This window comes from Cydia amplana, chromosome 6, assembly GCF_948474715.1.
Source record: "Cydia amplana chromosome 6, ilCydAmpl1.1, whole genome shotgun sequence".
NCBI classification, from domain to species: domain Eukaryota; kingdom Metazoa; phylum Arthropoda; class Insecta; order Lepidoptera; family Tortricidae; genus Cydia; species Cydia amplana.
In genome coordinates this window covers 12156229-12183786 of record NC_086074.1, presented here as the reverse complement: position 1 = coordinate 12183786, position 27558 = coordinate 12156229, and the positions used below count along the sequence as shown (strand labels likewise).

Below are 27558 nucleotides of genomic sequence, written 5' to 3'. Positions count from 1 at the left end.
AAGACTAGAACGAACCTTAAATTCCGAATAATTAGTGTGTGAATTTACCCTAAACCTACCCTTGTCCCTACTCTAGTATAACCAAAGCACAGTTCGTACTTACCATCGACCTGGTACTTTGGAATATACGCAAGTGTATCCCTACTAAGAAACTGTAAGAGTTCGGCGAGCGATTCCGAGAATGCAACCTAACAGCTCGTGGGCTTGTCTCCCCCCATGGCGGGTTGCACAAAGGCAGGGTGGCAACATGGGTAAGACAGGGCCCTATTATGTATATAAGTGGTATAAATAAATATATTTAATATACGAAGCCTCCAAATACTGTAGATTTCAAATGGGCCCAGATTACTCCGGATGGTGCGCATGTGACACCCCCACTATTCATCTAACAGCTGGACATTGGAGAGCTAAGGAGGGAGACGTTTTTCAACTTCTATGTTGGTAAAAAGAAGGCGCCAAGATAACCCTCATCTTGGAACAAAAAGACTCCTAGACAGCTTACATTTAACACCGCAAGGGGTGAGCGGTCCAGCCGGACAAACAGTCAGTCCAAACAATGATCTGGTTTTAAACTATATAGCAAAAGACCCCATGGTAAAACACTAAAATAACTAGGTTCTATTTTACGAACCAAACTCCACACAAAATTAAACTAACTAAACACAGAAGTGAAATTCCCTTAGACACCATTATCTAAGTTCAGCTTTATGACGATATTGTCCCCATAAAACCAAACACAGACACGTTTTCCAAGTCCCTGCTATGCAACGATATTGTCCCTGCATAACGTGATGGCACTTAGAAAACACAGTGTAGAAAACTTCACCATAACAACACACAGTAGCAAAGAATCCCCGCAATAGCCTGAGCTCAGTTTTACGACGATATTGTCCCCGTAAAACCAAACACAGACACGCTTTCCAAGTCCCTGTTATGCAACGATATTGTCCCTGCATAACGTGACGGCACTTAGAAAAACACTGCGTAGGAAACTTCACTATATTTAAATCCCGTACACGGTAACAAAGAATCTCCACAAAAGTCTAAGATCAGCTTTACGACGATATTGTCCCCGTAAAACCAAACACAGACACCATTTCCACGTTTAAATTCACCAGGATAATTCCAAGCGAAAACAAACATAGTAACAGTAGTAGAGGAACTTTGCTCACCGAATATTTAAACGCCCGAGAACCAGAGTCACTGCTAGCCGATGGTTGAAGAATGAATGAATCGCTCGCGGCGCGCACCTGCCTTTTATACCCCTTACTGGCGACCTATTGGCGACACAATCGGCGACGTATTGGCGACAGGCGACGTACTGGCGACCTATTGACGACAGGCGGCATATTGGCGACCTATTAGCGACAGGCGACTCAACGGCGACCTATTGGCGACAGGCGACGTACTGGCGACATATTAGGGACCTATGGCTAGGGTCATAACAGTGACGTATTGGCGACATATTGGCGACATATTGGCGACATATCGGCGACATATCGGCGACATATCGGCGACATATCGGCGACATATCGGCGACATATCGGCGACATATCGGCGACATATCGGCGACATATCGGCGACATACCGGCGACATACCGGCGACATATTGGCGACATATTGGCGACATAACGGCGACATATTGGCGACATAACGGCGACATATTGGCGACATAACGGCGACATAACGGCGACATAACGGCGACATATTGGCGACATAACGGCGACATGTGACTTACTGGTGATCTTATGACACACTGGCGACCTATTGGCGACAGGCGACGTATTGGCCACCTATTGGCGACAGGCGACATATTGGCGACAGGCGACATATTGGCGACAGGCGACATATTGGCGACAGGCGACGTAACGGCGACATATTAGCGACAGGCGACGTATTGGCGACATATTGGCGACAGGCGACGTAACGGCGACATATTAGCGACAGGCGACGTATTGGCGACATATTGGCGACAGGCGACGTAACGGCGACAGGCGACGTAACGGCGACAGGCGACGTAACGGCGACATATTGGCGACAGGCAACGTAACGGCGACATATTGGCGACAGGCGACATATTGGCGACCTATTGGCGTCAGGCGACGTAATGGCGACATATTGGCGACAGGCGACATAATGGCGACTTAATGGCGACATAATGGCGACATACTGGCGACATACTGGCGACATACTGGCGACATACTGGCGACATAACGGCGACATAATGGCGACATAATGGCGACATATTGGCGACACAACGGCGACATAATGGCGACATAATGGCGTCATAACGGCGACATAACGGCGACATAATGAGACAAACATTAATCAGAAAGTACCAGGATACCATGACTGAGGAAGAGGTCATTTGCCCCGTACCTATTAGCGATATGCAACCGACGACCAGTGATTTATCAAGACAAATGTTTACCAAAATTACCAGGCTACCATAACCGAGGAAGAGGTCAAAAGTCGTAAAGTTCGATGCTACCAAGATCTATCCCTTTCACGCTTGCGTCTTAGAGAAAGACGGAGATATTCTCAATGACGTCTACGCACACATTCACAGGCATTAATCGGGTAGTCAGTTTGAGTAGACTAAATTATAATAAAAAGGAACGCTTTATGGCCCCTCTACACGCACGAACCTGCAAGCATTATTTTACTTTGGGATATTTTTAGTCTCTTTCCGAAAAACACTCCTGTGTGGAAGTATTTTACGTTCACCAGTAGCAAACATACTCAAAACATAGCGGGAAGTTTAAAATCTTAGGCGTTTTGGACTGTTTGTATTAACTCTGTACTAGGAGTTCAGACTTCAATACGACCGAACGTCACGCTGTCAATGTCACTGTCATTCTAATGCCAAAAGTTCACATATTTGGGTTAGTTTCAACTTGTGATAGTTATTTTACGCAAGTTATTAATCTAAATAGCAAAAAATTTATAGTGGGTTATATATTTAATGAAACCACAAGTGGTGAAATACGAAACGTGCACTTCAAGTTGTAATTGTGACATTATTCATTGGAATCATGCATGAAATACGCGACTGAAAGGGATTTTAGTATTCAAGGTATTTCTTTCTAGTTTGTGTGTTTTGTAATGAACAAATTAGGTTAATACTAGGTATGTAATAGGCATACGACCAGTCACAGCATGCCGGCATATTTTATATTTTTCTTCGACATGTTTACTTCAATGACGTTTCGACTCGTGTGACGGCAAACTGGTGGATGTGGGCTGTCAATGTGTGTGTGTCACGCGTAAATACTATGAAACTGGTGGATGTTGGAATCACAGTTGTGTTGTAAGCGAAACTCTGTCCGTAATATTCTAGGTCCATGAGCCACATTATGAATGGAATTAATTTATAAAGTGGCAAACAGACAGGAACGCAGCAGAAGAAGGCCCCCAAAACCCCCAATAAAGTGGACCAACGATCTATAAGATCGCAGTTGTATGATGCCCGGCCGATCCTTGGAGGAGACCTTATTCCAGTATATGATTTTCGGCTAGCAAAGTGGATGACGGTGACGTACTTGATTTGGCTGGAAATAAAGCCACTCTCGTTGCAGCACGAGAAATTCACTTACTTAACACTTTACTATCTCCCTTCAGCAATAATTTCCAAAATGAACTTTATTTACTACGAAGCATGGTCCATTTTAGTGATATTTAATTTGGAGTTTACAGGGTTTAGGGGGTAAGCACTGAAATTGCATTTCACGCTTCGCAACCGGTGCATAAGCTAGCTAGGTGTTGCTAACATTTAGATTTTATTTTACAGGAATAAAATGTAACGCTGAATTAAATTTATCTGTAGATACGAGTATACTTCGTTTACCTTACTAACTTAGTTATGTCAGGCGTGTCTCACTCCGCGATTTCGTCGCTTTGCTACAGGTAGCTAAAAGTACATCCGTTCAGCCCCAATTTTGGGGAAAGCCATAAGCCACGCGTGCCGCTGTCGCCACCTAGCGGCCATATCTGTGCTGATCGTAACAGACGCGTTTTGTTAGAGAGTGAGTCTTCAGTACTTAGTACTATTATTTATTCTGTGGTTATGTTACCTAGTTGTTAACTTGTTACCTTCTTAATTCTACTGATATGATTAAAGTTTGTGTGAATGAATGTTATTTACACAAACTTTAATCATATGTACCTAAATATTTTATTCATTTAGGTAGGTATTTACCTAAGTCGGTACCTACGAAAGTGTTATGTACTGTACCTATTCCTTTGAGGGATACTTTTAGTACCTACCTATCCAGAATTGCGATAGCAAACGTTTATGGTGATGTCTGTTCTAAAAGACGTTAATAATAATGATTTAAAGTCGCAAAGATAAATCGCGGAAAATTACTAGGGAGTCTGGTTGAAAACGCGACATGACCTTTCTTACTGCGCCAAGAAAATTACGACGTTTCTTATTACCTTCAATTTGAAACTGGGCCACTAGTCGATTTTCTCTTTAGTTTAAGAACTTTGCTTTCAACTAACAGTTTTGTTTACGTTCGTTCATTATTAAAGAATGTTCAGATTCAGTCATTATATAAATCTTAATTAAATTGTTTAAGAAGTGTTAACTTAACTTACTTTTTAGGTAGGTAACCCTGTGAATAAAATGGGCAATAGCGCTAGCGGTTCGCCAAAAAACGCTGCAAATGGTGTCAAAGGTATGAAAATCGGTTCGATTGATCTTTAGGCCATTTGAATCAATTACCTACACCCGTGCACCAAAAAAAAAAGAAGAGGAGTCAGCTTTTTTTGTATGGAATAATAAAAGTTTTCATATTTGGGTGCCATGCAGAAATATCTAAGTAAAATCGAAGTATTTTCCTCTTCTTCGGAGTAGAATTTATTAGGCTGAAGTTTGGTGTTGTAGAAGTATTGTATAAAAAAACTTTGTAATATGAGAGCTGATCTATTTTAGATAAGGGATGAAAGTCAAATTAAACTTGAGTGTGAAGATAAATTATATTATCGGACCACAGATCCGCAGAAATACCGTCAAGTAAACATAATGACTAAAATTTGGTATAATTAAAGTGCTGGTAACATTTTCGGGCAGATTTTTAGTGAGTACCTATCTACAGGTAAAGTCACGTGCCTTCCTAAACCTTGACGTTGGCGGAATCATCGACAATACCGATGGAGCCATAACACCCCAAAGATTGATTGAGGTAAAGTCAGACTAAGCTAAGTTGGCAGTGATTTTGAAAGCCTTAGCTGAAAAACCTTGACTGTACTTGTGTCAATAATTATAACAATTTTATTTTATGGTATCTTACGCTGATCTTACGTTAATCAGTATTTATTCGTGAGTTTGAAAAAAAAAATCCAAAATTCGACAATCTATACATGCGCACATAGTCGAGGAATCCATGGGTCGGGGTGTTTTTGATCACCTATATGCGGTGAAATTGATCAAAAAGAACTACTCAATGATGCACTCGCAGATATAATGGTGAGCACAAAATCTATTCCTGCTGCATCGCAAGCATATGAGGTTCCTTATAGAACATTATACAATAAGTATAAAATAAAGGGCAACATAATATATCAAAAACCCGCGCACGGACCAAATTTACTGAAACTGAAAAGCTTGCAATTCGAAAATCTCTTGCTAAGTGCCATGATAAGTCAAGTTCTTACGTTATAATAAGTAAATAATCTAATAAAGCGCTTAAAATTATTAAGAGTTTGTATGTGATCAAAGTACACACCTTAAAAAGACATATAACTTAAAAAGTACTTATACGATTTTTATTTTTTTATTTTTTACGGCCTTTTTATCGGGTCGGGGATTGTCAGTGAAAAGAGTAGTGGTTTCAAAGTAACCCCATTCTTATTCTTAATATAACTTTGATCGCGTTGTTTTTATTTATTTTTGATGAGACTATAAGTCCTAATTTTTTTATATTTGGCAGGCTGAGAGAAAAGAAAAAAGCGGCCAAGTGCGAGTCGGACTCGCCCATGAAGGGTTCCGTATTTAGGCGATTTATGACGTATAAAAAAAAAACTACTTACTAGATCTCGTTCAAACCAATTTTCGGTGGAAGTTTACATGGTAATGTACATCATATATTTTTTTTAGTTTTATCATTCTCTTATTTTAGAAGTTACAGGGGGGGGGACACACATTTTACCACTTTGGAAGTGTCTCTCGCGCAAACTATTCAGTTTAGAAAAAAATGATATTAGAAACCTCAATATCATTTTTGAAGACCTATCCATAGATACCCCACACGTATGGGTTTGATGAAAAAAAAATTTTTGAGTTTCAGTTCGAAGTATGGGGAACCCCAAAAATTTATTGTTTTTTTTCTATTTTTGTGTGAAAATCTTAATGCGGTTCACAGAATACATCTACTTACCAAGTTTCAACAGTATAGTTCTTATAGTTTCGGAGAAAAGTGGCTGTGACATACGGACGGACAGACGGACAGACGGACAGACGGACAGACAGACAGACATGACGAATCTATAAGGGTTCCGTTTTTTGCCATTTGGCTACGGAACCCTAAAAACCGATTATTATATATTTTTTCATATTAATTCCTGCTCGTGTTAGTGCTTAAATATCCAGTTGCTCCGTTTATATTATTTTAAAGAAGATTGAAAGCAAAGGTAAGCTAGCATAATATTCAGTAATATATTGTATTGGTCCTATGCCTCTTGATCCCGCTCGGAAACCTAATTAAAAGAATTAGGTATGTCCATGGACCTAGAATATTTCGGACAGACTGTCACCTAAGACACTGTGACACTGCAATAGCGGACGGTTTGAATGTGTGCGTGTAGACGAGTGTTACCATGTAACACAAATTCTCCCCTAATGGTGAAACAATTATTTTTAATATCGTCCTTGTTTTCAAATAAAAAAATTAGGACAGTTTTACGTTAGACAAAAAAAAAGGTGTGTACGTATCTGATTTTATAGGTCTTGAAAATGCGCAATATTGCACAATTACTTTGTGCAAACATTATTTTCAATACCTAATGATATTTAGCATCGTAATGAAATCAGTTCGTCATTTTTTTTAATTTATACATTTAACTTGAAACATATCTGGTTTTCAACAAAAAAATTATAATACATAGTCTGTGCGGAAAGAGAAGAGTCGTGGATTGTATTGGGCCCCATACATTCCACGACTCTTCTCTTTCCGCACAGACTCTAACAAACAAACGTTAACTATCAAACATGCTTTAAGCGTCTAATCTCCTTAGTATCAGGAAATTACCATACCGACCTAGTTTGAAATGCACAATCAATAATTTAACCATTTACCTAAATGATCTCTTAATACATAATGATTTAATAAGAAGGGTATCAATTACCCTACTTTCAGGAAATTACCCTATTCATGTTACTGGTTACACTCCTATTTTGCAGTTTGATAATTTATAATTTTATAAACAAGGAATTATCGTGATTTTACGTACTAATTGATAAACTTAAGTATGAAAAGTTATTCCGTGACTTTTTTTCTTTAGATCGGTACAATTCTAGCAGGATTTAACTACGCATGCCGGCATATTTTATATTTTTCTTCGACATGTTTACTTCAATGACGTTTCGATTCGTCTGACGGCAACCTAGTGGATGTGGGCTGTCAATGTGTGTGTGTCACGCGTAAATACTATGAAACTGGTGGATGTTGGAATCACAGTTGTGTTGTAAGCGAAACTCTGTCCGTAATATTATAGGTTCATGGGTATGCCATATTTTTTGGTTATTAGCCGACTTCAATTTCATAGAAGGAGGAGGTTCTGTATTCGGGTTAGGCTATTTTTTTTATGTACGTTCACCGATTACTCCGACATCCGTGGTCCGATTTCAGTAATTCTTTTTTCATTTGAAAGGAGCTACCTCCAAGTTAGTCCCATATTAATTTGGTTCTGTTCTGATGATGGGATCCATGAGGAATTGAGGGAACTCCTCAATTTTTAAAGGCACATGCATGGTGATTTGGGTGATGTTTTCTTAAGCAACTCGAGCATTTTCTCCCGAAAACCACCAATTTGATGAAGTAGACCTGATGATGATGATTGTTTGATGATAATGATTTAATGATGATGATTTTTAAAAATGTAGTATGTTCAGCGATTAATCCGGCATCTGTGATCCGATTTGAGTAATTCTTTTTTTGTTTGGAAGAAGTTACCTCCAAGGTGTTTCAGTATTATTTTTGGTTCTGGTCTGATGATGGAATCCATGAGGAATTGAGGGAACTCCTCAATTTTTAAAGGCACGTGTAAAGTGATTTTGGTGTTTCCTAAAGTAACTCGAGCATTTGCTTCGGAAAACCACCAATTTGATGTAGTGCGACTGTAGCCTTACCATGAGTTCGACACTACCCCTGATCAGTAGCCATATCACAAGTTTGGCATTGACATATTCGCTATTAACGTCTTCGTAACTTACTTTTTATGCATCTCGCTCGCACTAATATGCCAGTACGAGCGAGATGCAAAGAAAGTAAGTTACACACACGCTAGCGAATATATTAATGTCAAACTCGTGGTAAGCTGGTAAGGCTACTGATCGGGGGTTAGGGTTAGGGATTAAGGGGTCGGGGACTGACGGTTGAAGGGCTGTTGCTTCAGGGTCGAGAGGTTCCTGGATCAGGGGTTGATGCGCTGTGAGGTTGAGTGATCGGGGGGGTTGAGGGATTGGGTCAGTGGCGGAGCGGAGGATGGATTTAGTGTAGTGATAGTGACAGGAATTATAATTTCCCAGACGGACTCGAGAAAATTCCTGATTACATATTTATTAAAGTAATAGGTACACGAATTTAATGTTAAACGTGATCTCGTTTTTCCTTCATGCGTCGCGCTCTTAACAATGCGTTAAAACTAAAAATTGAAAAATAAAACTTTTTACAAAAAAAAGAAAACCGACTTCAAAAAGGATGAAATAAAATATTATCCTTTTTGAAGTCTATGCGTTACCAACTGATATGTTTGAAGTCGGTGCCAAGCCAAGTAGTAACAATACCAGTCAAAAATAATCAGCTTTATGGCTATAAATCCCATTAGAACTGTACTAATAATAACTATTGTAAATGTGCAAGTAATTCTGTCTGCCTCTTTGTCGCCTTTTCATGGCTAAACAACTGAACTGCTTTAGGTGAAATTTGGCAAAAAGGTAAATTCCTTTAATTGTTTTATATTTTGAAATGTAGTCCTCTGGATAAGGGACGGGAAATAACTCAGTCCCAATCCCACACATTTGTAAGAAATGTTCTTTAAAAAATACGACGGCAAAAAAATGCATTGGATTTACACTATGTGCCGACAAACATGGTACGGACTACGCTAAGAAGGTTTGATCGTGTGTTCTTAGGTACAGTCGACGTCAAAGATATGTTTACACTTTTGCACCTTACTCCTTTGTAATAAGGCGAAAAGTGTAAACATATTTTTAACTTCAACTGTACCTACAGAAAGTACGTTCATTGTCGTCGTGTAAGACAATCCAACGTACATCCTTATTGAATCGCACCAAAATCATGGTATGCAACAAAATTTGGCTTGGCACCGACTTCAAACATATCAGTTGGTAACGCATAGACTTCAAAAAATATTTTATTTCATCCTTTTTGAAGTCGGTTTTCTTTTTTTTTGTAAAAAGTTTTTTTAGGTTGTTTATTGGCCTCGCAGTTGATACTAAACTGCCAGCATTGCGTAGGTACAACAACACAGCTTCACATTTAAAGGCCCCAGTACACGATGGGCCATCGCCGGCCACTCCAAGGGACGCAGCCATGCGGTAGAATGAGATAGCAATATCACTTGCTCCCTCTAACGCATAAATGCGTTTTTTTGGAGTGGCCGGCGATGGCCCATTGTGTACTGGGGCCTTAAAATTCCACAGGTACCTAAGTAAAAAATAAAATATAGATAGGTACCTAATATGGGTATACATATAAAAGCATAAGCAGTTCAGATTCCACCCACATTCAAAAACTTTCAATAACTTACCTACCAATATAATCGTTATATAGCGGCATCAGAATATACAACTTAAACTTGATTTTCGATATAAAGATACAATCAGCAGAGTTTCAAAGGGATTCAGATTCCCTCAGCCGCGTTAATCGTAGCGTACTACGACTACTATTAAGTACCCCGGAAAGATTGCCGCCTGAATTATTCTCAGGACGTACCGCGCGGCCGTATTCGAACAATGGTGACGTTTTTGGTTGAATAAATGACACTTTAGACACTAACAGATCGGTATCGTATCGCTGTGACATCTTATAACATTGTTCGAATACGCCCTATAGATGCCCGGATACGCAACTCACTAATAGTCACATCACTAAAGTTTCATGTAACACACAGTAATAGATTTTTCCAGCTTTCCTTATCGCTGGTCAGGAATTTTCGCGGGACCTTCGCCCGGGTGTGATAAGTAGATCGAGCGGAATGGGGGTCACTTCACTCGGGCGATTTATGGTGAAACGGATTACATCAATATGCGGCCGTTTAACATAAGTAAGGTATGTAATAGACCGAGGAAGATATTAGGTAAGTACGTAACACAAGAGTAGAGTCACCGCAGAAAAACAAAATTGTATGTATGTATAGGGTTTTTGTTTGTTAAAGTGTAGTTTTTTAGGGTTCCGTACCCAAAGGGTAAAAACGGGACCCTATTACTAAGACTCCGCTGTCCGTCCGTCCGTCCGCCCGTCCGTCCGTCCGTCCTTCTGTCACCAGGCTGTATCTCACGAACCGTGATAGCTAGACAGGTGAAATTTCCACAGATGATGTATTTCTGTTGCCGCTATAACAACAAATACTAAAAACAGAATAAAATAAAGATTTAAGTGGGGCTCCCATACAACAAACGTGATTTTTGACCGAAGTTAAGCAACGTCGGGCGGGGTCAGTACTTGGATGGGTGACCGTTTTTTTGCTTGTTTTACTCTATTTTTTGTTGATGGTGCGGAACCCTCCGTGCGCGAGTCCGACTCGCACTTGGCCGGTTTTTTTAATTGAATTACGTGTAATTACTTGGATATAATTCTAGGTCTAGGTAAAATGTAAACCCTATACACAAAAACCACAACAAAGATATACTACACAAATATAAATAAAAAATACCGGACAATGTTGTGTTTAAAAAGTGAAAATATATAAATACCTTATTTAAAAGCAATGATTATTGTCGTGCTTAATTGCTCTCGTGTTTAAAATTATGTATACATATTATTATGATTGGGATGCCTCCAGCCCCATAACGACCCAAGTGGGAAGTCGACGGCAGGTATCGTATCATAAATACAGTTACATGGACCAATAAATACGAGTACCTAACACCGAATAATTATGGTTATTAGTGTTATTACATCCATCCTTATTCAGAACATTTTATGCTGAGAGGGACAGAGAAAGGTATAAGTACCTATATATTTTGTTGCTCTGTCTCCTCCTTATTTTATGTGGTGCCTCCACGGGCCACTTGGCGAGGTCTCATACCCATATTTCGTCGGCGGTCGCAAACCTCTTATGTCCTTCTATTCACACGGTGTAAGGAGGTTTACAACTTTGTGTATATATTGTTGGCTTAAGTCGCAAATCCCTTATCTCCTTCTAATGGAATTCTGAGGCTTCCGTATTTAGCTGACGCTTTATTGTGTAGCTAGTACTTTATCAAGAGGTTCAAGCAGTCTATTATAATTATCACTAGCCTGCATGAGCGCTTACGGTGTTAAGACTTGTGATGACCTATTACTTATCACCAGATTGTCACAGTCGTTTGCACAACTGGAAGTGAAATAATTTACACATATATCATCAACTCTCTCTAGCAGATTATCTACTGGTTCTTGGGTCCAGAACTGTTTTGATACAGAACGTATGTAAGGATAGTCAGAATGGGCATCATGATATGCAAACAGCATTGTGAGTAAGTTCCAGTACTATAGGTAACCTCCGCGATAGACGCGCCATCTACAAATCCAATGCTTGTGTATGTTGAGTCTTTTTTATTTACTTGTCTCTGACAAAGGATATGTAAAGCGATATCAAGATTAGAGACACAGAATTTCAATTAGCGGGAAGAAGCCTACAAATACCTACGGTAACATTGTGTAAACAAGCGGTATAATGTAGATTGTAATGTTTTATAATAGGTAATGAATATTTTGAGTGTAACTGTAGAGATCATTATGAAACACTGTAAATCGTCTTTCTCGTTATGATGTTGTAGCTGACGCCACATATCGAAGTCTTACAGACCTTGCAACAAATCGCATGCCATTTTCGGATGTTACGTTGCGAACTAAGTAGGTGCAACGTAACAAATTCAATCGATCTGTCGCAGTCGGATCGTATAATCCGCCGTATTACATTACGGCTAGCCGTTTTACAAAACAGGGGCGTTTTGAAATGCGGCGGTTCGACGATTAGCCGGATTGAATGCGGCTGATTGAAAATCCGCCGGAATGTATTCGGCGCCATACGTTCTTCAACACGGCTAGCCGTAATGTAATACACAGCGAGTCATTAGCCGCCGCTTTGACAGTTTTTAGTTCCCATTTTTAACACTCGTGGCGCTGCCTGACATAACAACAAACTATGAAAAACGCTGGGGTGTCCATCAAATCTGGAGTTCGTCGGACTGTTTCTTTTCAAAAAACATTTCCTTCGCAACTTAACTAGACGGAGCCCCGCTTCGCAGGACTCCTATTTCTGAGCGGTTTGCCCTTCGGGCATCTGAAGCTACCTAACGAACCTAACCTACCTACCTATTGATTTAGTGAGACGTCCGTGAAAACATTACACTTTGGGGAAAAAAGCGTAGGTAGGTAAGTAGGTTAGGTTCGTTAGGTAGCTTCAGATGCCCGAAGGACAAACCGCCCAGAAATAGGAGCCCCGCTTGCGGGGCTCCGTCTATTTAAGTTGTGAAGGAAATGTTTTGGAAAAGAAACACATGTAGTGCGGTGGTACAATGGTAAAAATAAATTAAATTTCAAACATTGTCAAACTCCGGTTACGTAGACGACCGAAAGAACTGGCCGCGTAGCCAACGTGCCAATCGCTAACGCTCCGTAGCGATCGAAACGCAACTGTCACTGTCGCACTAAAACGGAAGAGTGATAGAGAGACACAAAGCGTTTCGTTATCGAAGCGATAGCGATTGTCCGCTTGGCTAGGCCGGCTGATCACTCTACAATCTAAATAGTAGTTACGATGCGGCTAAACGTAGGCCGCCTTATTGAAGAACGTATCGCAATGACAATCCGGCTAATCGTCGAACCGCCGCATTTCAAAACGCCCCTGTTTTGTAAAATGGCTAGCCGTAATGTAATACGGCGGATTATACGATCTGACTACGACATATCGATCAGAGTCAGAGGCTTACCTACCTCTATGTTTTTTATAAGCTTAGATCAATGCAATTTTTAACACATCTTTCCATGAATATGATATAGCCATTTACCAGTTTTACCACGTCAAAAACACAATTTTGTGTGGAGAATATATAGCAGTCTTTACACTGTTTACTATTCGGGTAGCTGCCCGAATAGTAAAGTGTAAAGACTGCTAGGTACATGTCTCTGATATGTGTAATTTCGTCATCTAAATTGTCAATGGCTTGACTAGCATGATCACATTGATTACCGACTGGCAAATTCGTCTCTGTCACGTAGGCACTTACCCAATGTATTTGGGATCCGGATATAATCGTGATCCTGCTATAAACTCACAATAAAAACAAAAGTACGATTTCGTTTGAGCGGCAAAAAGTCCTCTCGCATTTACGCACGCACACGACAAAGGCTTATTTAGAAGCGTACAATATGAAACCAATATGATTTAGAAATTAAAAACATGTCATATTTAACGTTCATAAAGTGAGCATTTTGACTCTGAATTAAAATTCAATTTCAAAACGTTACGCTCACTCTAGCGCGCAGACGAATTGAATTAAATTGGCATCAAGGTGATATCAGTACCCCGCAACGGAGCTAGCAAAACCGTAGCATATGACAGTTTTGTGTCAGGGTTGGCGATTATGATGAAACATTTTGCTTTAACTTTATTGTATGTAAGATTAATAAAATTGATCGAGAACCTTGTTGACCCTCTTCCGATATAACCCGGTTCAATTTACTGTCAAATAATATAAATTAACAGGTCAATGTCAATATTAGATGCGTCTCAATGTATCTGTTATTTTGTTTATAAAATCACGTTTTTTTTCGCATTTATTTCAAATATTAACATGGAATTTTTATTGCTTGATAATATTGGTGTGTTTGAAAACAAAGAAAATATATTTTTTGTACTTTAGTTTATGCGTAGTAGTGATAACCCTGACGTACAACTGCTACAGATTTGCTAGCTCGGTTGCGAGGTATGTATCAGTATCACATATCGCATATCTGTATTTCTGTATAGGTACACCTCCTATAATGATTGTTTTCAGGTTCAATGAACCACTTGACAAGCCAACAACACGAAGTAAAGGATAGCTATTCCACTGTATTGTTTTATTGTCAAAGTTAAATGAAATCGGGAACAATTGGCCGGGTAAAATAAAAACGAATTCAGCCAATTAGGATTGTTTCTGCCGACTCACCGAATCCGGGAATAAAGCCTCGTATAAATGGATCGTGTAAGTCGGCGCATTACTTTAATAATTCCCGGGTCCGGAAATTGGGGTGTTTGTATTGTATACAAGGTGGGTTCTGTAACAGAAAATATAAATGATAAAATGTTAAATGTCAAGTTCAACTGAATTATAATAGCGTATATATATAGGTCATTGTGTAATTTTTAGGGTTCCGTAGCCAAATGGCAAAAAACGGAACCATTATGGATTCGTCATGTCTGTCTGTCTGTCTGTCTATCTGTCTGTCTGTCCGTCTGTCCGTCCGTATGTCACAGCCACTTTTTTCCGAAACTATAAGAACTATATATACTGTTGAAACTTGGTAAGTAGATGTATTCTGTGAACCGCATTAAGATTTTCACACAAAAATAGAAAAAAAAAAACAATAAATTTTGGGGGTTCCCCATACTTACAACTGAAACTCAAATATTTTTTTTTCATCAAACCCATACGTGTGGGGTATCTATGGATAGTGCTTCAAAAATGATATTGAGGTTTCTAATATCATTTTTTTCTAAACTGAATAGTTTGCGCGAGAGACACTTCCAAAGTGGTAAAATGTGTCCCCCCCCCCTGTAACTTCTAAAATAAGAGAATGATAAAACTAAAAAAAATATATGATGTACATTACCAATACAAACTTCCACCGAAAATTGGTTTGAACGAGATCTAGTAAGTAGTTTTTTTTAATACTTACATCATAAATCCCCTAAATACGGAACCCTTCATGGGCGAGTCCGACTCGCACTAGGCCGCTTTTTTGAAGCATATTGTATGAGACAGATGGACGGAGACACGAGTGATCCTATGTGGGTTAAATTTTCCTTTCTTTGATACAGGCAAATACAGGTGTGTCAAAATGTGAAAATGCAACATCGTGGTAATTCTCGTTTATTATATTTGTACATCTCTGAATACAGATCTATTACCATACACATAGCGAAAATAATGTGGTTATTGTATTGCATCTAATCGCATATATAACAGTATATGTTTAGAATTTTAAAATAGGTACCTCTGTTTATATCTGTATATTATAATTGTACCTATTTACGCTGAAACCACCTACAACATGCAATTTTAACAACATACGATAACAAAGTAGAGCCAGAATAGTCTACTATAACTATTTCCAAGATAAAAATATTCAATCTTTAAACGTATCTACCTATACTATAGGATAATTATTAAGTCGACATAACGCCTACCTACATAAATATCGTTGTCGGTTGTCATGTGGTAGCAAGTGTTATGATATTATTGTAACTTATTATTGCTAATAGGTAATGCGATTGCTTTCAAATCACTATAATTAATGTAGACTCCGATCGCACAACTAGAAATCTTGATTCAAATGAATGGAGTTACAGTAGAATCCGCTTATAATGACATCGAAGGGAACTGACAAACACGTCATACTAAGCGGATGTCATATAAAGCATAGTTGTACAACTTCTTATTTTTGTTAAGTTTTCCAAATTAATCTCAAATTCCTTTGTGACAGATGAGTTTTATTAAACTTGTAACAAATATCAACTTGTCACTGAAAATCAAAACTAAAATACTTTACACGCCACGAACGCACCGAACGTCCTCGCAGGGAAAGACGTGGTGACGGCCACGAAAACCAGCAAAGTGTCAGTATAACCGGACATCATTTCATGGAAATAGGATTTTTAGGTCATAGTAAGCGGTTTGTCACTATAAGCGAAGTCATCTTATCCGAATTTGTCACAAAGAGTTTTATATGAAAACCAAACCTCGCACAGTAATTACGTCATAGTAAGCGGTTGGTCAGTATAAGCGGAGTCATAATAAACGGATTCTACTGTAGGTATTTTTTTTTTAATGGTACCTACTGAATCAAAAATATATCTTGTTTTTGCGTTGTTTCACGGCATGGTCAGTATTCGTATAGCGATGTGTGGCGAACTCGTATATTAGATGTCCTTCATTATATTAGCGCTTGTTTGCAAATCATCTGTGCTCGTATTGACTTTACATAGTTTTTACAGCGTATTAGATTCGCAAGAGAAGTGCTGCTAGAAGGTACTATTATGTAGACATAAATTGCAACCCTTCCTTTTTACAAGAGTCGGTGATAGTTAGGTATAACATAAATAATAATAAATTATTTGTATAAAAGTATATATGTGACTCTCGACTAACGACGAGACACATTACACAAGCGGTAAGTAAATAGACCCTTATTTGCAGCCTTTATTCATGATTTAGAGTTGTTCTAAATTCGATATTATAAGCTTTAGGTGTTATTGGCTTAACACTGCCATTTAGTTAACACATAGATGAACACTTTTACACATGAACACTTGGATATTAATACCATGTTTTTTATACATAATCGTAACCGAGTGTTGAAAATATAACAAGACGCATTAAGCTTTTTTTCAGAAACCCATCATATAGTTGTCAGGCGTCGTCGACTAATATAATAAGAAGCTGCTTATTTATTGTATAGGTACAATGAAATATTATGATTTTAATTACATGGAATGAAACTTTAAAGCGAATAATAATACAGAATACGCTATTAGATACGTCATTAAAATATTATGAGTGCCAAAAGCAAGACAAATGGTGCTTACAGTAAAACGTAAAGTAATATAACTCAAGTATTTTTTTATTATTTCTAAAATAAGGTAACGGGCAGGGGCACTCAAATATAACTATATATTTTGTTTAATAACAATTTCGTTACTTTAAGCCGAAAAAGAGGCAAGACTTTTTAAGTCCTTTTTTTATCAAGGATAGGATATTCTTCATTATCTATAATATTACTTAGATTTTTTGTGGATGTTGTGTTTGTTTCACAACTTTTTTTGTCTCAACTGACATACTAAATATAAATTAAAGTTAATTCGGCCAAAAACCAATTTAGATGCGTTTAGTAGCTATTAATAACAAATTTATATTTAAAACTTACATAAATAAAACAATTTGTGACGTTTCACGGGTAAAAGTACCTTATGGTGATCGGCGCGTACATCTCGTAGCAGTTAGTTAGTTGGAGCATTGTTAATAATAGCATAAGTGTAAAGTACCTTTATCCGTGGAATGTCACATATAAAGTGAACGACTTGACATACATCCTTTATCGATGGTAGAGCTACAACATATACAGAAAAATCATACGTTACTAACGGTATTTCTATAATTATAGCGATATATTATTGTGATCTGTCATCTAACGTCTTCTTTAAGTTCATCTGGCTATTAATGCAACAAAATATGACGGTTCTGGCCTACAGGCAGGTTAATATGAATTCTACACTATTAAGTATATTAATAAGTATTGTGCAGAACACACTCACTCTACACTTACAGACATCAAATCACAATAATACTCTATGTACAAATTCAAAATTGAACCCAGTTCTGCTGGCTTGCTGGAGTCGTGGCCTGTTGGCTCGGAGCACTGAAAAGAAACAAAAATTTATTAATACCAACATTACCAACGTATCTAATAAATGGCGTACGTGAACTGTAGGGGGCAGCATAGGAGCCCTCCATTTATTGGTGCAAAGTAATAAAGTCAAGTATACCTTAGTATCCAACTTAGGCCATAAAGTCAAAGTGTGGAGTGTCAAATGTTAGCACTAACAACCTTTACAAACGTTATCCATTTCAACTGTCGAATTTGTGGCCACAATTATGATAAGCTCGCAAATCTTAACGCAGATGGCACTGCAATCGTTTAGAAATCAAACTAGCCATTAGATATGCCACATCCAAAGATAATCAATAGATTACAACCTTCTGACTTATTCTGTTGAAACAGAATAAAGTTTTTTAACTTCATTGTGACCGTTGACTTGGGGGACCTTTCATAGGTGGGTATTTTTAGGGTTCCGTAGCCAAATGGCAAAAAACGGAACCCTTATAGATTCGTCATGTCTGTCTGTCTGTCTGTCCGTCTGTCTGTCCGTCCGTATGTCACAGCCACTTTTCTCCGAAACTATAAGAACTATACTGTTGAAACTTGGTAAGTAGATGTATTCTGTGAACCGCATTAAGATTTTCACACAAAAATAGAAAAAAAACAATACATTTTTGGGGTTCCCCATACTTCGAACTGAAACTCAAAATTTTTTTTTCATCAAACCCATACGTGTGGGGTATCTATGGATAGGTCTTCAAAAATGATATTGAGGTTTCTAATATCATTTTTTTCTAAACTGAATAGTTTGCGCGAGAGACACTTCCAAAGTGGTAAAATGTGTGTGTCCCCCCCCGTAACTTCTAAAATAACAGAATGATAAAACTAAAAAAAATATATGATGTACATTACCATGTAAACTTCCACCGAAAATTGGTTTGAACGAGATCTAGGAAGTAGTTTTTTTTTATACGTCATAAATCGCCTAAATACGGAACCCTTCATGGGCGAGTCCGACTCGCACTTGGCCGCTTTTTTCTATTGTTATTGTTATTTAGTTTTTTTTATTTTTTTTTTATTTTTTTTTTTATTGAGAAACAAACAGTCTTATAATAAACATAAGAGCAACTTAGCTAATAGCTACAAATTGATTTATTTATAGACCTATAGTTCCCTATTTTAGATTTAAGCTAGTTTTTAATTTATTTTAGTAATACACTGTATATATCTTGTTTGTAAATAAATTATCTACAAATTGTATCGAGGTACAATTAAAAAAATAATAAAAAAGTGTAACCTTATAGTTGTACATAACAAATGAGTGAACAAGAGAAGATACTCAAAAAACCAGTGCCTACTATACTTACAACATTACACCCTTATTTTAATAGAGAATATACAGTCCTCTTATAGTAGTTTATGCAACAGTGATATAATAAGGGTTCTTAAAATTCAAGGGTCGAAGTTACAAAACGAGACGTAGTCGAGTTTTGTAAAAAAAGACCCGAGAATTTTAAGAACCAATTATGAGCTGTTGCATACATTACTTTTTCTATGACAGCTGCAGCAAAAAAAAAAAAAAAAAAAAAAAAAAAAAAAAAAAAAAAAAATTATTTATAAAAAAAAAGAGTTATTATTTAAAAAAAAGAGATTATTTAAAAAATTTGAGTTATTATTTAAAAAAAAAAAGAGTTATTATTGTAAATGAAAACATACCTCTTTCAATCAAGATGATCGGAACTTGTATCTTTAAAAAAAATAAAGCAGTTGTATTATACTCATAAGATGACTGCTAGCAGTCATCTTATGAGCCTATAGACAAATCATCCAAATGACATTGCTTTAGATATCACTGTCAGTCATTTAATTGACACATTTAAGTGCTGGAGTAGAAAAAAGAGATTTAATGAACTGCCAAACAATTCTGCGTCCATACATTTTTCATTGTACTGTTTACATGCGCGCCCAATATACGAATGCTGTGCGTGTTTCGTTCTGCTGTTAGGAATGCTAAATAATGCCTTACTGCGACAACTACGTTCGTTCTTACGGGGGACTCGGAAGCCAATTTTATGTAGTAAGTCAGGGGCATCTACAACATTATTAATAATTTTGAATAAAAATACTAAATCTGTACAAGACCGTCTAAGTGAAAGCGGCTGGATATTATGATGCGTAGCCGAGGAAGCGTAATTTACATAGTTACGACCCACTCGAAATTCCAGTGCTTTAATGAACTTTTTCTGGAGTCTTTCAATTCGGGTCTTATGGACATTAAAGAAAGGATTCCAAACTACAGAAGCAAATTCCAATCTACTACGAACGTAACTATTATAAAGAAGTTTATAAGTGAGAGGTCTACGAAAAGGTTTTGCTATGCGAAGAACGAAGCCCAGTTGTTTGTATGCTTTGTTTAAAATATGATCTATATGTGGGTTAAACGTTAGTTTTGAATCCATTAACACCCCTAGGTCACGTATACTATTTTGTCGTGTTAGAGTACTGCCGCACAGCCGGTAATTGAATACAATAGGATCCCTTTTCCGAGTGAAAGTAATAACTGAACATTTGTCACTATTTAAAAACAGATTATTTTGCACACAATATGTTCCAAAGCTATTTTAATGTTAGTTTAGTTTTAATTTGTTTAGTTTATAGGTAGTTTAAAATGTTTTCTTTTGTCCTTCTTGTTAGGGTTCCGTAGCCAAATGGCAAAAAACGGAACCCTTATAGATTCGTCATGTCTGTCTGTCTGTCCGTCTGTCTGTCCGTCCGTATGTCACAGCCACTTTTCTCCGAAACTATAAGAACTATACTGTTGAAACTTGGTAAGTAGATGTATTCTGTGAACCGCATTAAGATTTTCACACAAAAATAGAAAAAAAACAATAAATTTTTGGGGTTCCCCATACTTCGAACTGAAACTCAAAAATTTTTTTTTCATCAAACCCATACGTGTGGGGTATCTATGGATAGGTCTTCAAAAATGATATTGAGGTTCCTAATATCATTTTTTTCTAAACTGAATAGTTTGCGCGAGAGACACTTCCAAAGTGGTAAAATGTGTGTCCCCCCCCCCCCCCTGTAACTTCTAAAATAAGAGAATGATAAAACTAAAAAAAATATATGATGTACATTACCATGTAAACTTCCACCGAAAATTGGTTTGAACGAGATCTAGTAAGGTTTTTTTTTATACTTCATAAATCGCCTAAATACGGAACCCTTCATGGGCGAGTCCGACTCGCACTTGGCCGCTTTTCTTCATTGTTTATAATATGTGAAGTTCCACGGTAAAAGGTACCTTATGGCCGCTGGCGTTAAATACGTCGCATAGCGCCGCAATAATATTGGAGCGGCGTTAATAATAGCGTAAGCGCCAACCGCCATAAGGTACCTTTACTCGTGGGACGTCACATATTTATGTGCATTAGTGGTGGGCCATGCACAAGATGGGTTGAGGACAATAAAATGACCGTGGGACTAAGCTGGATCAAAATAGCCTACACATAAGGCAGAGAGAAGTGAAAATTTATGGAAGAGGACTTCACCTAAGAGTACCAAATACTTTGTCTGTCATTGTCCTCACCTAGCAGAGTTGTAATCGCCCCACTCCGAGCTGGCGGGAGCGGCGGGCCCGGCGGGCGAGGGCGCGTGCTGCGGCGAGGGCGGCGGCGGCAGGCGCGAGCCGCCCGGCGGCGGCGGCAGCAGCCCCCCGGCCAGCCCGGCGCCCACGCCGCGACGGGGCTTCGTGTCTGAACCGTCTTTTTTCTGGAGATATAATTAAATATTTTTAAGGATCATTGTATGATGGTGCCATTTATTTATCGGGTCACGTAAACACATCCTCTGATTTATAAAAATACAAACTGAACTGAATGGAAACTGTAGTTTTAGTGCAATCAATTGTTACAAACTGTCTGTACTGCAGTAACAATATAATTTCTATATTAATCAATAAGACTTACAGTGTCTTAAACTCAGTAAATAGTCAGAACACTTTTAGAATCGTTTTTTTTCAGTCTAACTAAAAAAAAACATTATTTATTTATTGGAAGCAAGGTAAAAACAATACCTGTGAAAAATTGTGTCAGTGAAAACTATTGCATATATATTTGAATATCATTCTATTTTTATTAATAGAGGAAGACCTATTTCCATTGGCAATTATAATTAAATTATGTAGGTAGCAAGTGCAGGGATCCACTTAAATCTAATACCTTTAAACAAGCAATTCTTGCATATTTATTTATTTATTTATTTATATGTATATATATTTCGGGGATCTCGGGAATGGCTCTAACGATTTCGATGAAATTTGCTATATGGGAGCGAAAAATCGATCTAGCTAATAGGTTTTATCTCTGGGAACCCGCGCATTTTCGAGTTTTTATATGTTTTCCGAGCAAAGCTCGGTCTCCCAGATATTGGACAATTAAGTTGGATCTAATTTCAACTGTTGGTACTCCTGAGCTGACCTCAAAGATATATATTGAAACAGAAACTGTTTATTTGTTGTAAAAATTAAGTGCTTCTTGCTAGGCCTACATGAATAAAGTATGTTTTGACTTTGATTACAAAAAGACAAATGAAACAGATAATAAAAAAGAACAAAAAACAAACTTACAACACATACCTTAACATTACATGACACATTTTTAGCCACAAACTATATTTACACTTTTATACCTTGCTCCTTTGTAATAAGGTAAAAAACTGTAAACATGCCTTTGATATTGAGTGTACCTAACCTAACACATCAGAAAATATGTAATTTTTTTACTAATTTCAAACAGTGACTATCACAGGAAGTGAAAAATAACTACCTACCCCTTTCATGAAGATAAAACCTACAATACCAAAAATGTTAAAAACAAAGATTCTTACAGTAATTTTCATGTTGATCTTAATTGTCTCTCCATCCTTGAAACCAAGGTCTAGTTGCTGAGCGGGGGCGGCAGGGCCTTCCTGTTCTTTTCTTAGCCATTTGAAATGGTCTTGAAGGGCCACATTGAGGTCGAACGAGTCGGACCTGTCACCAAATCCCAGTCCAATGTAAGCACTGCGACCTACAAATTACAACATGTTACAACACATACAAAAAAGAAAATTATTTTATTACATTGTTTATATAATGTTCATACATACCATTATCATCCTGAATCTTTACAACAAAGTAACGCGAGCTGTCCGTCACAGATTCGAGAGCCACCCCCGGATATTTATCGATAGGGCATTTAGCAAAAAGCTGGCCAGATGTTTTATCTTCTAGCTTCATTACCAATTCCTCCCCTTTCGAAACTAGCCTCATGCGTCCAGTCCATTGTGGCTCTTGCAGGTTCCAATCTGCTGCCCTAAAAAACACCCACTTTTTATCTAGAACTATCAAATAATTACGAATTCACAATTTAATTACATACCTATATCCTCTGTTTGTAGTTTTAGGGGGTACTTTAAAAACAAAAACTTCATTTTTTACGAGTATCACACTCTCGTATGTATCCATTTTAAGAGACGAATCACAGAATAAATCAACCTTCCATACAATAAACAAAGATTTGTTTCATTCGATACAATTTATTTTGGATATTTGGAAATGCAAGTACTGACGGTGACGAACAGACTGACGTGACGTTTTTCTTTTTTTTTCCCAATGCACGGTTGCCATCCGTGGCAACGTTTTGTTCAGCCGATTCGATCAATATAAATTTATGCTAGCAACATTGAGATCTAGCCGCAAGCAAACCGTCAAAGAGTAGTAGCAGTTGAACACAAAGAGTATAATAACTAAAGTCCGTCAACCAAATCTTGTCAGTAGTAAAAGGCGGCAAATTTGAAAAATCGCGGGTTAGCAACACTGTGTTCAAATAATTCCAAAACGCGTGTCATCTGTGTTTTATCTGTGGAATGTGGATCGTGAATGACAGCCGTCACCTTATTTGTTTTCATTTGGTTTTCATTCTGAATCGTTTCTGTTTCAAGAGATATTTCTGCTGTCACCATTAAATACCAATACATTAAATAAGAATAAGCAAAGCTAAGGGGCCTACAATGTACAATCATGCTCGTTGATGGTAAACATTACTAAAAATTGAGGTTATGACAAGTATTGGAAGAACTATTTCGAACTTTTAAGATTATGTTCAGTTTTTTTGTTTTAGGGTTAAAAGGCATAAATAAAATTAAAACGTACCTATGCCTAAATCTATCCAACAAGACCATAAATTGTGTCCTGGAAACCGTCCATAGGCCCACATGTCTAATATTTTCAGCAATCAGTTGTGACTATTTACAAAGGTAAACCTTTTAAACAGTATTAAGAGCCTTGATTATATCGCCGTTCTTTCGCAATATCTACCTAATCCATACATGTTTGTTGCAGGATTAAATCTTGCCCAATATAAGGCGTTCGTAGTAGGTAGTATCTTTTCAGACAATACTTACCTATGGCGGTTTATGTACGTGTAAAACGCAACCAAGTCGAAAAGTGACCCTTATCTTATTTACCTTTAAATTAAATAAACACCCAAATATCAGTTGTTTTATTTTTAATATGTATATTGTACAATATATACCAATCAAAAAAATTACACAGGTATGTCATATTCATCCAGAACAGTACACTAATTTACATTAACAAGTGGCATATTATATTGTAAATAACAAATCTGCATTTTGATATGATTTTATTTTAGTAAACTTAGAAGACATAGATAAATCAATAAACCGCGAGTGACAATTTGAATTGACGTACGCACGCAGGGCGCGCTCAGCGGAAAAAAAAAACTGTTGGTTCGATGTACATTGCTGCTTTTCTTAGCGCAATACTGCTCTTTGAGTGTTGCCCTACTTTAGTTTGCTTTACATTGCTACTGACAAGATTTGGTTGACGGACTATATATATGTTGAACACCTCTTTATTAATGGCTACTCCAGGCGAGGACATTTTTCGCCAGTCTGATTAAATTGTCTGATCAAATCGACCGCTGATTATGACCAATGATGGCAATGATACCGATATAATGGAGGTTTGGGGGCATTGTTTTTAATATAGAGTGCTCAAATATCACCATAAATCTAAAATTGGTATTTAAATTATAGAAGGTAGCCAATTTTTTTACTGATTAAATCGGTCGATTTGATTATCCCGTCTGGTCTGGCCTTAACACGCTGTCAATGTCATTGTCAAATGTCAATGCCTAATCCAGCCTAATCAAAATTGCCTTGCCAGAGGAGGGCCAGAGTACTGTGGCAGAGTTCTGAGTTGTGTTATTTCAAATTAACCCAAGAATTTACAATTTATTGCTAATTACTGGTGATATTGTATCATTTAATAAGCATTTTTGACAAAAAGGTATTGTGTCGGTGACGTTCTTATTATTATTGTAACCTCCTAAATGAAATATTGTAGTGCTGTTGTTGTAAATAGTATATGACATCAAATTAACTACTTGTTTTTGAATAATTGGATAAAGTTAGAAGATATACCTTGTCGTATTTCATTCTTAAATGTGTTTTAATTCGAGCAAGTGATCAAACAACGTAATAACTTATAGTTATACAACCTTTTCAGAGTTTAAAGCATTCCATTATGAATTAAACAATAAATATTTAATTTTGTATATGTTTTATGTTGAAACATTGTATTTTATTAAATTCCAGGTCAAGTTGAAGTTATCAATCAAAACTCATAATGGCATATAATGTAAGTACAGCTACCTACTAACACTATCTACATTTGTGACGTTCCACGACAAAAGGTACCTTATGGCACTTGGCGCTTACGTCGCATAGCGCCGCAATAATAATAGCGCGCGGCGGCGGAGCGGCGTTAATAATAGCGTAAGCGCCAACGGCCATAAGGTACCTTTATCCGTGGGACGTCACATTTAAGTACCTAACTACAGAGTGCCTACATTACCTGTATTGAGATCAATTCTTTTTACAAATCATAATAGTAAATTATATGTAATGTATAGTCGCCATCAGATATATCGGAGTGGCCAAGGTGTTCACAATATCTGAACATGCACTCTAACGCCCTGACAATAGAGGCGTGTTCAGATATTTGTAAGCACCTTGGCCGCTCCCATATATCTGATGGTGACTGTGCAGAATGGGATTGCAATAATAGTAATAAAATAACTACAACTGTAGGGATCTATTTGCGGGATATGTTTGTGGCAGTGGCACACACATCTTTTTAATGTGCTGACAACACTGACTTAATATAAAAGAAATAGACACACAAAGCAGAACAAAAACGTCAAGAAATGTGGATCCCAATGATGACGTTTCGCACCATTCGCATTGATGATAAAAACGCTTACGTAAATTTTGAGTCAAGATAAATGTTTCGTACAGAAAAGAGCTTAATGTCGTAAGCATTAAGTGTCAAATTTGCATACATAAGTACCAACACTGTTAAAAAATTTAGTCCGATGGCACTAAACGTAACGTATTTACGTCAAGCAACGTCAAACGAGAATAATGAACGAATGGAGTCACTTTGGTACACTTGAATAGGTATTACTGTACAGAAAAACCAATTGAAGTAATAAATAAAACAAATTTAATTTAATCGGGAGTTTAAATAAAATTAATTCGTGGTTCAAATTCAAACAAATTAAATTTTTAATAAGTAAGTATACGTCTTTAAATACTAATTTCCTTGAAATAAATTCAACTTATTAAATAAAATAAAATAACTGTGTATTTTAGATCTACATTTACTCATCGCACGGGTGCACTGGGACATTTAGGTACTGATTGGATTTTTTTTATAAAGTCCATACTTTATAAAAAAAATCGGGTTGTTCCCACTAGTTACCACCAAGTTGATATCAGTGGTAACTACTAGGATTTTTTTTCCCACCTTTTACCACTGGTAACTACTGGAAAAAATAATTCCCACTAGTTACCACCAAAGCAAGTTGGTGGAAATAACCCAAAAAAATCCTGTGGTTGTCACTGTGTTCAGACAGGTTTAGCATGTACAGTTAGTCGATATAAGCCCTTATTGGTTGTCGGAAACAGGGAAATGGGCCGATCCCACAAGTGCCGTTTTGCTTTGTTTAAAACTGCATCACCCCTATCTCTTGCTATAATTAAATAGCAGTCCACTTTGCACGTCGCATAGGTTTTCTTGGAAATCTTGAATTTAAACATAATATTATTCCTTATGAATTCCATATAAAAATAAAAATAAATATTGACCTCACATCGACTCATTAGACTTTTGTTCCTTGACATCCCTTCTTTGGTACTAACAAATTAATTTATTCAAAACCATAAAATTACCACCAGATTACATAAATTATGTAATGCTATCCAAAGAACTAACCGAAAGAAATACATTCCATCCTTTTTCCTTGTTTTATCATTGTTATTTTTACATATTTTAACGGCACATTTCGTAATTGTTGACAACTTCACATTTGAGCGTTTCAAACAAGACTAAACGAAAAAGTAACGCGTGATCTGTTTCAACGTTACTTTTGTGGGGCCATTTTTTGCGGCTGATTGG

At 37.3% G+C, this 27558-nt stretch overlaps 1 protein-coding gene across 3 annotated transcripts; it reads right to left on the bottom strand.

Annotated features, from left to right (window-relative positions):
• Nucleotides 1-17513: 17513 nt before the first annotated feature.
• On the bottom strand, nt 17514-23662 carry LOC134648965 (NECAP-like protein CG9132). Of its 3 annotated transcripts, none has more exons than XM_063503634.1 (5): nt 23453-23662; nt 23181-23386; nt 22920-23101; nt 21622-21803; nt 17514-18071 (listed from the first exon to the last, which is right to left on the bottom strand). In XM_063503634.1, exons 1-5 carry the CDS (start codon nt 23536-23538, stop codon nt 18014-18016), a joined length of 714 nt encoding a protein of 237 aa, XP_063359704.1. In that variant the 5' UTR covers nt 23539-23662; the 3' UTR covers nt 17514-18013. The 3 variants fall into 3 exon arrangements, with proteins under 3 accessions (XP_063359704.1, XP_063359705.1, XP_063359706.1); XM_063503635.1 differs by having other exon boundaries at nt 23181-23408; nt 23453-23660; XM_063503636.1 differs by having other exon boundaries at nt 23181-23400; nt 23453-23615.
• Nucleotides 23663-27558: the final 3896 nt, after the last annotated feature.

Coding starts and splice junctions, on each gene's coding strand:
- LOC134648965 (XM_063503634.1), bottom strand. CDS start 23,538: ATGGATACATACGAGAGTGTGATACTCGTAAAAAATGAAGTTTTTGTT. Junction 23,102..23,180: donor AAAGATTCAGGATGATAATG/GTATGTATGAAC, acceptor TGTAATTTGTAG/GTCGCAGTGCTTACATTGGA. Junction 21,804..22,919: donor AGATCAACATGAAAATTACT/GTAAGAATCTTT, acceptor TTATATCTCCAG/AAAAAAGACGGTTCAGACAC.